The following is a 12,327-nucleotide window of genomic DNA, read 5'->3' on the forward strand; positions in this document are numbered from 1 at the left end:
GAGACCATCTCAAGAACAGGTTTGACACACTGAACACTAATGACTGAAGACCAGATGAGTTGGGGGCTGACATCAATGACATTATACATGAAGGAAGCAAAAGATAATTAAAAAGACAGAAAAAAAAAAAAAAAGACCAAAATGGATGTCAGAAGAGAGTCTGAAACTTGCTCTTGAACATTGAGTAGCTAAAGCAAAAGAAAGAAATGATGAAGTGGAGGAGCTGAGCAGAAGATTTCAAAGGGCGGCTAAAAAAGGCAAAGTATTATAATGAAATGTGCAAAGACCTGCAGTTAGAAAACCAGAAGGGAAGAACATGTTCGGAATTTCTCAAGCTGAAAGAACTAAAGAAAAAATTCAGACCTTAAGTTGCAGTATTGAAGGGTTCTATGGGCAAAAATGTGAACTATGTGGGTAGCATCAAAAGAAGACAGAAGGAATACAGAGTCACTGTACCAAAAAGAATTGGTTGATGTTCAACTATTTCAGGAGGTAGTATATGTTCAAGAACTGATGGTACTGAAGGAAGAAGTCCAAGCTGCACTGAAGGCATTAGTGAAAAACAAGGGTCCAGGAATTGACAGAATACCAATTCAGATGTTTCAACAAACAGAGGCAATGCTGGAAGCGCTCATTCACCTATGCCCACCAATATGGAAGACAGCTACTTGGCAAACAGACTAGAAGACATCATAAACATGCCTATTCCAAATAAAGGTGATCCAAGAGAATGCAAAAATTATCGAACGATATCATTAGTACCACATGGAAGTATAATTTTGCTGAAGATAATTCAAAAACAGTTGCAGCAGTACATCAACAAGGAACTGCCAGAAATTCAAGCCGGATTCAGAAGAGGACTTGGAATGAGGGATATTGCTGCTGATGTCAGATGGATCTTGGCTGAAAACAGAAAACACAAGAAAGATGTTTACCTGTGTCTTATTGACTATGTGAAGGTATTCAACTCTGTGGATCATAACAAATTATGGATAACATTGTGAAGAATGGGAATTCCAGAACACTTAATTGTGCTCATACAGAACCTGTATAAAAACCAAGAGGCAGTCATTCTAATGGAACAAGGGCATAACGTGTGGTTTAAAATCAGGAAAGGTGTGGATCAGGGTTGTATCCTTTCACCATACTTATTCAATCTGTGTGTTAGGCAAATAATCCAAGAAGATGTACTATACGAAGAACACAGCAACAGGATTGGTGGAAGACTCATTAACAACCTGCAACATGCAGATGATACAACCTCGCTTGCTGAAAGTGAAGAGGACTTGAAGCACTTACTGATGAAGATCAAAGACTATACAGCCTTCAGTATGGATTACACCTTAACATAAAGAGAACAAAAATCCTCACAAATCAATCAATAAATGATAAATGGAGAAAATATTGACATTGTCAAGGATTTCATTTCACTTGAAGCCACAATCAATGCTCACAGAAGCATCAGTCAAGAAATCAAACACAGTGCACTGAGCAAATTTGCTGCAGAAGACCTCTTGAAAGTATTAAAAAGCAAAGATATCACTTTGAGGACTAAGGTTCGCCTCACCCAAGCCACCGTGCTTTTAATCATCTCATATGCATGTGAAAGCTGGAGGCTGAACAAGGAAGATGGAAGAAGAATTGATGCCTTTGTATTATGATGTTGGCAAAGAACATTGAATATTCCATGGACTGCCAGAAGAATGAACAAATCTGTACAGTCAGAATGCTCCTTAGAAGCTAGGATGGTGAGACTTCGTCTTATATACTTTGGACATGTTATCAGTAGGGACCAGTTCCTGGAGAACTACACCATGCTTGGCAGAGGGTCAGTAAAAAGGAGGAAGACCCTCAACGAGATGGACTGACACAGTCGTTGCAACAATGGGCTCAAACATAGCAAGGATTGTGAGGATGGTGCAGGACGAGGCAGTGTTTTGTTTTGTTGTACACAGGTCTCCATGATTTACAAACCAACTCAATGGCACTTAACAGTGACATCTTGTATGACCTCTAAGGGTCTTTTCTTTCCTAACTCTGGGAAATTATAAAATCTTAGGCCAGTTCTGCCCCCCTCCTACAAGCCTCATCCCATGCAGCCACAGACCTGTTTCAGAATAGCTTCCTGATCCCAGATGGCTCCTTCTGTTTCCTCAGAACTCACCCCTAGTTCTGCAACCAGCCCCTGCCCCTGCTTTTTGGTTAATTCTTTCTCGAGAAAACCGCTCAAGCCTTATTCCTCTACCTTTAGTCCAAACAACTGCAACAGCTTCCTGGCTAGTCCCCTCCTGCCTGCTTCCAAATCCATTCCCCACACTGGCAGCCAGAGGGAGCCTTCTAAAGGCAAACAATCCCATTGATCACTGGCTCTCCATTGCCTGTGCAGTGGTTTTCAAACTTTTTGATTATATGCTTGTTTCTAGCAACAGAATCCTCTGGTTAGATGGATTCTTTCTCAGAGCCCTAAAATGTCCAAGTTAAAGATTTTGATCAGGATGAAGAGGGAGGGAAGCCTAAGCCAGCCCCTTGGGCCTCGCATAATACACCACCCTCCCCCCGCCCCCCAAGTACTCACATGGCAGCCTCCAAGGCATGGGAAATGGACTGAAAGCTCCATGTACCCTCATAGAGAGCCAGGATGAAGCCCCCACTGCTTAGTCTGAGGCCTGCCCACCCCCGGCTCACCTTCTGCTCATTTCTGGCCACTTTCTCCTAATCTTGCACTTTGTGTTTTAGCCACATCGATCCGCTGACTTCTTTACTCCTCTGGGCCTTTGCCAATGCTGTTCTCTTTCCTTAGCCACTCTTCTTATCTCTGTCTCCACAGGACTTAGGGACAGAGTTTAGGTCACAGTTAAGAGTGTAGGCTTGGATGAACTTGGTTGAAATCCCAGAACCATTATTACTAGCTATGTGACCTTGAGTAAATTACTGAAACTCTCTAAGCCTTAGTTTCCTCATCTGGGGTTACATAAAGTATCACAAATAAAGTGCCTGCCACAGAGTAGGCCTATTCTTTCTTCCTCAGGCCAGTTGAGAAAACACAATGAGCTCACCCATGTAAGGTGCTCAGCACAGCCCTAGGAAGGAAGCATCTATGACAACCTTTGTTACACTGGAGCCTGCGAATCTACTGCCCGGGGTATGCCAGGAGCTCCTCACCATTTGTCAAGTCCTGTTGTGTGCTGAGAAGCCCTGGTGGCATAGTGGTTAAAAGCTAGGGCTGCTAACCAACAGCGCAGCAGTTCAAATCCACCAGGCACTCCTTGGAAACCCTATGGGGCAGTTCTGCCCTGACCTACAGGGTCACCATGAGTTGAAATTGACTTGATGGCAACACATTTTTTTGGTTTTATTGTGTGCTCAGCGCTGTGCTAGGCTCTTGAGACTAAAGTGGGTGTGGTTACTTAGCGGGGTGGAGGGCCATGTGCATGACTCACTGAGTCAGAGGATCCCTTCCTGCTTGGTGACATCCCCTTTCCTTTACTCTCATATCCAGTCACCCAGTCCTGCTGAGTACACCACTTAAACTTCTTTCAAATTTACCCCTTCTCTGTAATCCCACTGGTGACCCAGCAAGTTGCTGTTGAGTCAATTCTGACTCACAGTAACCCTATAGGATACAGAAGACTGCCCCATAGGGTTTCCAAGGGTGTACTCTTTACAGAAGCAGTCTTGTCATATCTTTCTCCTGCGGAGTGGCTGGTGGATTCGAACTGCCAACCTTTCAGTCAGCAGCCAAGTGCTCAACCACTGTGCCACCAGGGCTCCTTCCTCCACTTCCACTACCACCATCTTAATTTAGTAGGTCAATTCAGCAGCAGCCTTCTAATTACTGTTCCCACAACTGCCTTCTCTCCTCCCACTCCAGTCTGTGCTCCACGCTGCCTAGCCAGAATGATCTTTTCAAAACTGCAAATCTGACCATGTCATGCTGCAAAAAAAAAAATCCTTCAATGGCTCCTGTTATTTTCAGATAAAGACCACTCTTTGCTAGGACATAGGAGGCCCTGCACAACCTGGCCCAACTTACCTCAGTACTGTCTCAGGGGTTGTACACATGAAATTCCTTCTCCTAAAAGAGATCCTCACTCCTTTTCACCTGAACCCCTCTAATCGCAGCTTAAACAGAACTTCTCATTCCCACCTAGGTCAGCCCCTACCTGTGCTGTGAACCTCTCCTTTGTAGCCTTGTCACAGTGGCAGTTTTACATTGATCATATCACAGCACTGTGCCCATGTCTGTTTGCATTCATCACTGCACCTACTGCCCAGCACAGTCACAGACAATGCTTAATGAACAAGCTCCTCAGTATGCAGACAGGACAGCGAGACTCAAATGAAGCCATTTACCTGATCACAAATTGAGGCCTTTGACTCTCTACCCCAGCTCTTTCCATTCCCCACCCCATTCCACTGTTGCCTTCTGTTGTCAAGAGAGGACTCAAAACTAATTCTGGATTCCTTCTTGGCTGCCTAGCGAGGTCAGTGACCCACTCCTACTAGCAGAGCTCAGCTGGAGGCCTCTTGCTGTTTGACATCACCAACAGAACATCCTTTAAGAGCATCGCCTAGTGGCATCAGGAGGTTCTGGGAAAAGTGAAACCCTTCTATGTCCTCTTCCTCGCTGCAGTCCCCAGGAGTGATCTGGTGGCTGAACATCAGGTGATGCAAAGGAGGGGAGAAGCTGGCAACCTCCCTGGGGCTTGCTGTGTTGAGGCCTTGGCCAGAGCAACGGTAACATCAGCGCTGCCTCTGAGCTGCTTACCCAAGAGTTCTATGAGGCTGTGAAGAGAGGGGTCATGGGGCCAAAGTCAAAGGGGGAGGGAGTGAAAGGCTCCTGTCTCAGACCAAGTCTCAGGAGGTAGAGGACCAAGGCAGGGCAAGGTGGACGTGCCTGAGCTGGTGACCCCTGGGCCGATAAGCCACCCTCCCTGAGGTCCATGGAACCCTCACGATGCACAAGGTCTAAGCTGGGCACAGGACAAGATGACATTGAAGGACATGGCTTTGAGGTCTGGAAGGGGCTCGGTTTCCTCTGCTGGGTGGTGAAATGACAGGGATCGGGGATACCAACAATTAAGACAAGACAGGCACCTGGAGAGACAGGCCTCGCCCCAAGGCTATGCCATTCTTTTACAGGGCCAAGAACGAACGCAACTTTCTTCAGGAGTTCCAGACAGAGCAGGTCAAAAAGGCTCTTAGCCACGTAACCCTGCTAGAACAGGATGCCTCTTCAGTCTGGGGCTCATGAGAGCTGGTCACCACTGCCTGATTCTTACAGCACGGAAACAGACTCAAACTCCTGTGGCTGGTATGGCTTCTCTTGGAGTAAAAGAATGGAAAACCCCTGAGTTTTCTGCAGCCACCTGCTGACTAGGCAGTTACAACCAGCCTTGCTGCCCTCCTAACTCTCTGGCATTCCAAAGGCTGTAAGCCACACGTCCTGTGTCTTTCAATTAATAACGTCTTTATTCTGTAAAAGCAAATTAAAGTCATATTCATATAAACACTGACATTACAAAGTACAGGAAAGGCGAGGGGAGAAGGAAACAAAAACCTCTACACATCCTGCTAATACTGTCTCACCAAACAAGACCACGATGCTCTGTCCCATATCCAATCACTTATATAATAAACCACAAATAAAATCTTCTCTGGAAGATACACTGCTCCTCTTTGAGACGGCAGGGAAGAGGGGCTGGAAGGTGGGATAGGAGGCTTTATTCTTTTGGCAGATCCTCTCAGTCATTATAGATATTGCTGCACTGTTAATAAAAAATATATGCTTCTCTGTAAAGCACTAAAAAAAAAAAATTCCATGGATGAGATGGCTGAGGCCTCAGCTCAAGTATCTCCAAAGGCATTGTTGTCCATTCCCTGACCTTTCCGTGTGTTATTTCTTGGTTGTTTTCCGGATCAATGCCATTCTCTGAAAGGAGAGAGAAATACGGCAGTTACCCAGGTTAGAGTCCGGAGCCTGAAGTCCGGACACTGACGCGTGGGCGCAGGCAGCACAGTCTACACTGCAGGCTGCAGCCCTCGGGGACGCCACAGTCATAGGCAGCTCAGCAGGCTCCTTTGGGACCTGAGAGCCATCTGCAGGGCTCCAAAGATGTTTGATGGGCCAGTGGCCTCATTCCATTGACCAAGACACCCAAACTGCTCTAGGCTAGCAGGATGGCAAAAAGTTAAAGGCAGGAGACGGTAACAGCCTTGACTTTTAGGGATGTAGGGGAGAGGCCATCAAACACCCGTCTCTTCTTTCTCTGATGATGGAGCAAACAGGGAAGGGGGCTCTACTTGAAAACTGCTGCCACACACAAAAGGAGCTGACATTTCACACTTGACCTACAGTGAAGGGAAACTGAAGGCTACACCTTCTACCCAACCCAACAGATAAACAGATCACTGGTTTCAAATTTACTGTTACCAGTCACTGGCCAAATCACTAACTTGCTTTGCTCACTCTTTTTGACCAAGAGACTGCCTCAACATTACATTTTTGACTAAATAAATACATAAGGCTAAAAGTGGATAATTTGGGAGCAGAGCCAAAATGGCAGTCTGGAGGGACTGACTCCCTTCTGAAGAGCACCACAGTCCTTGGATTTAGGCTACTGGCAGTTCCTGGCAGGGCTTCCGCTGTGGGCTCTGTAAACCTATCCACTCCAGAGATACCAAAACCAAACTGTGCTGTCGGGTAGATTCTGACTCATAGTGACCCTGTAGGACAGAGTAGAACTGCCCCACAGGGTTTCCAGGGCTGTAATCTTTATGGTAGCAGATGGCCGCATCTTTTTTCTCATGGAGTGGCTGGTGGATTCAAACCCCTGACCTTACGGTTAGCTGTCAAGTGCTTAACCACTGAGCTACCAGGTCTCCTCCAGAGATACTTGGCTATGGAAAAAGCTCACTTTTCAAATCCAAATGGCCCGTAAAATTAAGACAGAAAACAGCCTTGTCAGTGGGAGGTCAACACTGCTGCCGGGCTGACCAATGACAGGGATGACTTGTTCGACAGCAAAAGCGGCATGAGGTTCTTAGGCCAGCCTCTGGGACCCTTGTTAAGAGGCGCTGAGACACTCAACTGTACACTTAAACATGGTTTAAATAGCAAATGTTACATGTATTTTACTACAATAAAAAGAAAGAAAGAGGGCAGAAAACAGAGGTTAAGCTGGGATAGGGACCAGAATGCCTGGCAGGGCAGCCTGGGTGCTACCTACCTGCACAAGAATAGTTTGTATTTGCTTTCCTTAACCTGCCCTCTACTCATAGGGCCATATATGGTGTTCAAATCAGCAATTATGAAGGAAGATTTCAGTAAGGAGGTGTGGAGGGGGTAAGCTCTAGTCACGTTAGAACCTAGAATTAATAGCTTTAAGCGATGCTCATCAGAGTTGAGAGAAAAAAAAGACTCATGTGGCAACAGTACCAAGGAAACAGCTGATGATTTCCCATGGACTGCTGCTGCCTCTTGCTCTCTCTGACCTTTAGTCCATAGAGTGCGGTTCGGTGGGTGGGGGAAGGGACAACGGTGGTAGCTAAATGCCCCTAGAAGGTAGCTGTGTGTACCTGCCCCCTTCTGAGACACTGATCAGGGGCTCCCGCTTGGCTGCCCCCTGGGGCTTTGGCTGCCCCCTGGGGCTTTGACAGCCTCTCACCTGTTTGTGAGCTTCTGTGGTACAAGCTTTTTTGTAGGGTCGGATTTCTTCAGAGCCAAACCCTGGGATCCACATGTTCCACTGGCGCTCTGCAAGGAAGGGGCCAACACAGAGAAAAGGCGACCAGGAGGCAGTGTCAGTGCAACGTGACCAGCAGGCAAGGGGCAAGGAGACTAGGCTGGGCAATCAATGTCCTGACACTAACCCTACAGAAGGATCCTATGAGGAAATTGTACAGAGTTCCTCCTGTGCTTTAAAGGATGCAACTAGTCTGAGCTTCTTGCAAAGAAAAAAGTGATAAATTAATCAAAGCTGTGACTGCTGAACCCTGAGGTTTTCACGTGGCTCGTCTATCCCACAGAAAATGAAAGCCGTTTGTTCCTTGAACTGTCCCACTCCTGTGCTCAAAATAACCCCTCAAACCAAAGGAAGACAAGGAACAGAAAGGCATTTCCGGCATTCCGGAGCTAAGAGCTGAGTTCCAGTTCTGCTGCTTCACTGAGGTGCTGTGTGACCTTGGGTCTCGAGTTCTTCACCTTTCACTTCGTAATAACAGTACCTACCTCATAGAATGGTTGAGAGAGTTCTGTGACATAATGTAGGCAAAGTGTTTAGCCCAGGGCCTGGGATAAGGATACAGCTATAGGTACGTTCACATCACAGCTCTATGCCCTTGTACCATTGAACAGAATCATCCCTGTAAGGCTGTCAATAGAAGTTTCCAGAGGGCAGGGACTTTATTTCACTTTGTCAGTGACTGGCATAGTTATATAGTTACACGGCCCTCTAAACTCACAAATAAATAAAGGTGTACTGCACTTCACGCAAACCCAATATAAAAAATTATACTTACACAAGGTATTTAGGGAATAGGTCACTATTTTATCACAGTCCCCCAGAGCACTGAAAATAGGGTATGTTTCGCCAAACTTATTTTATCCCAGGCAGGCTGTTAAATCAAATGGAATATTTGTGGTTTCATAGTTATGCGCTGGATCTAATGCCAAGCAAATATTGTGTGAATGAATGATTCATGTGTAGCTCTAGAATAATGTGATACACAGCTCTTCTCCAATAGTTCTTTGAAAACCGAAATGTTTTAGTTTGAATTGGTTCACTTTGTGCTTTTGGGAGAAAAATGTCTGAACCCTTCTGCTACAATATTTGTTGTCAGTACTTGAAGGTAACACTAAGCTTATTCTCTGGGAATTAAACTTCGCAATCAACTCAACGTGGACCACAGTATTGATATACAAAGTTACTTTAAAGAAAGAGGGCTCCCAGGCACGAATGCATACATGTATGTACGTATGTGTATGTAATCATGTGTATCTATATATGTGATGTATTTATATCAAGAAAACAGCAGCTACAATCATTTAGTGAATAAAATGTGCAAAGCATTCTATGTATATTATCTCATTTAATTTTAACATTTTTAAAGAAAGACTGTCAGTCAGAAGGGGAGACTATTCAGCCACGTAAATATAGAAAATGGGTCAGGAGCAAACACTGGAGTACCCATCCCAGTCCTGTTCCGGAGGGAGGCGTCAAGAGTTTATAGCCCATTGGCAAATTCACCCTTGCCCAGTGGTGTGGTCTGATGCCATCTAACACCAAAAACCTGTTGCTGTTGAGTCCCCTCCGACTCATGGTAACCCCATGTGTGCAGAGTAAGGCTGCACTCCATAGTTTTCAAGGCTGTGACCTTTCAGAAACAGATCACACGGCCTTTCTTCTGAGGTGCCTCTGGGTGGGTTCGAAGCACCAACCTTTTGGTTAATAGTTGAGCACCTAACTGACTGTACTACCAAGAGACTCCTTCATCTAACACCAAGTTCCTTAATTCCCTGTGTTGTGATCCCATGCTCTTTCCAAGCAATCTTCTGATTATGATTTAGCTTCCATTAGGCCTGCTACAGAAACTTCTGGTCATGCAGGCTTCTGAGTAGTCTAATCTCTGTGATAATTATTTCTTACCCTTAATAAATAAACTGGCATTCTGGTTTTATTTTCAATAATTAAAGTATAAAATAGGAAAGCTAAACTCTCAAGTAATATAATCTGTTGTGGCGACTTTAAAACATGTCTACAAATTGTTTAAAACTCCTCCCATTGACGGGGGGGGTGTCTATGTTTCTACCCTTTGAACCTGGACAGGTCTTTGTGACTACTTCAAAGAAAAGAATTTGGCAGAAGTGACACTGTGTGACTTCAGAGGCTGGGTTAGGAAAGGGCACACAGCTTCTGCAAGCCGCTCACTGGACTCTCATGTCGAAAATCCAGCTACTCTGGGGCTGCCATATGAGACTAGAGAGAGAGGGATGCCTGCGGAGTCCCCCTGCCCCAGCGCAGGCATCAGGCATGGAAGTGATAAAACCTTCCTTTAAGATGATCTCAGCCCCAGCCACCACCTGACTTTAACCACATGAGAGACCCCTAGCAAGATCTGCCTAGCTAAGCTCAGCCAACCCCCAGATTCATGAACAAAGTAAATGACTGTCATCATTTTAAACCACTGTTTTAGAGTAGTCTGTTACACAGTAACAGACAACCAGAAAATGTGTCCTCTGCTATTAGCACCAGGGACATTAGCGAGAGGTCTGTTATGGACTCCACCTGGACTACCAGCGCCTCCTCAAGCTGAGGGAAGCCTTTCAGGAATCAGTCATGGGCTCATCTGCCCTGAACCCCTTAATATTTCCTGCCTTATTCACTTGGCCTGTCTGTGCAGTTACATTCTCTTTCTTTTGATCACTTTATAACCAATGCAGAGGGGGGCTCATTCACTTCCATGTGATTATAGTTATCAATGTTAGACAAGTATGTCCCAGAAAACCTCAGGCTCAAATTGAGGGTCTGTTAAGTGAAAAAAGCAGAATACAAAACTGTATGTACACTAGGATTATAATTTTTAGAAAAAAAAATGCATAAATAGGCTAAAAACTGGAAGGGAACAATGAGGGACAGCTTTATTTGAATGGTGGAGACATAATCATAGCTACATGACTGAGCTCTTCCTGTGTGCCAGGGCCTGTGCCAGTCACTTCAGAAACATCACCTGTAATTCTTACAATTCCCTGTCAGGAGGATATTATGATCCCTACTTTACAAATGAGGAAACAGGCTCTACGAGAAATTAAGTAGGAAGGATAAGGTGAGACAGCTAGAAAATGGCAGAATCTAGTTTCAAGCCCAATGCCTGGCCTCCATCTCCCCGCCACAGACGGATCTCTCCTCTCTCTAATGCTGCCATTGAATGAATACACAGGTCTAGAGCCGAAGTCTCCTCCCAGCATGAGGGTTCCCCTGACGACACTGTCTCTGGCAGTCCTGAAGGGGCTGCAGTGTGGGTACCTCGGGAAGAAATGAGACCACATACCTAGATGCAGCTGGACATCCTTCACCTCCAGGGTGCTGGACTTGCGATGCCGGGCAAGCTGACAGGCTGCTGTCACCACACTCTCGATAAAATCGTCAGCAATCTGTAGCAGCATCTGGGGAGGGCAAAAGTGGGGAGGAAGGGCAGGGAGTAACCATGGCATTGGCAGGGTAGACTCCTGTTGCTGAGATAACTGTTACCTGTCTGAATTACACATTTAGTCAGGTCTGGAATCTATTAGGCAGCTAAGAACCAACACTTGGGCTAAGGTGGGAAGGAGAAATGAGAAAGATGACAGAAACACATCAACTGTTTAATCCGGTCCACTTTCTGTGGATGTACTTTCTGTACGTTAAACCCTCTAGTGATCAACTAGCCCAATCCCTGCATCCACATTTTCTTCTGAATCAGGTGGGAAAACAAAAGTGAATCATGGTAATTCCTCACAGTCTCTCTCTCTCTCTCTTTTAATTCCTTCCAATTTCTTAAAGCACTTCCATCTCCATAAACTCATTCAGTCCTTACAGTGATCCTGTGAAGAACACGGGACATACATTTCATCCTCATTCTTCAGAGGAGGATGCCAAGACTCAGGGAAACTAACCTGCTCACAGCCACGTAAACAGTAAGCAGCGGAACCAGGATCCAAACTCAAAAAAACCCAAATCCTGGTTTTTTAACTTCACTATCAATTATTCCCAGACTGTGTGAAGACCAGGATCAGAACTCTGAAACTAAAAATCTATAGGAAACAACTGAAATTCTGATCAGTCAACACATTCCTCATACCTTTCTCTGTTGCCCCAAACAAACAAAAATTACAACCATGAGTACAGACTTCCCTGCTTTGCTGGACCATTGCTTAATGATATCTTCCCTATGGAGTCCCTGGGTGGTACAAACGGTCAAGGTGCTTGGCTGCTAATCCAAAGGCTGGAGGTTCACGTCCACCCAGAGGTGCCTCAGAAAAAAGGCCTGGTGATCTGCTTCCAAAAAAATCAGCCACTGAAAACCCTATGGAGCACAGTTCTACTCTGATACACATGGGGTCGCTATGAGTTGGAACTGACTCAATGGCAACTTGACTGGTTATCTTTCATATGGAATCAAATGGATACTATCTAAAGGAAAGATTTCTGATTAAACATGGCAGATCAATTTCAAAAATGACCTCATCTACCTCCTTAAACTCATTAAAATAATAGTAAAGGAAAAAAGAAAGAGCTATAAATCCATAAAGACAGTAAGAACAGGAGAGGAAACCTTAATGGACAAGAG

The 12,327-nt window shown here is 45.2% G+C and overlaps 1 protein-coding gene across 1 annotated transcript in view; it reads right to left on the bottom strand.

The window, feature by feature from the left end:
• Positions 1 to 2,604: 2,604 nt before the first annotated feature.
• Positions 2,605 to 12,327, bottom strand: part of TAF12 (TATA-box binding protein associated factor 12) — a 28,687-nt gene continuing 18,964 nt past the window's right edge. The window contains exons 4-6 of the mRNA XM_049878474.1: positions 11,050 to 11,164; positions 7,668 to 7,756; positions 2,605 to 5,932 (exon numbers count right to left, since the gene is read on the bottom strand). Coding sequence (XP_049734431.1) covers positions 5,897 to 5,932; positions 7,668 to 7,756; positions 11,050 to 11,164 — 240 coding nt within the window. The 3' untranslated portion in view covers positions 2,605 to 5,896. The remainder of the gene's footprint in view (positions 5,933 to 7,667; positions 7,757 to 11,049; positions 11,165 to 12,327) is intronic.

Source organism: Elephas maximus, chromosome 3, assembly GCF_024166365.1.
Source record: "Elephas maximus indicus isolate mEleMax1 chromosome 3, mEleMax1 primary haplotype, whole genome shotgun sequence".
NCBI lineage: Eukaryota > Metazoa > Chordata > Mammalia > Proboscidea > Elephantidae > Elephas > Elephas maximus.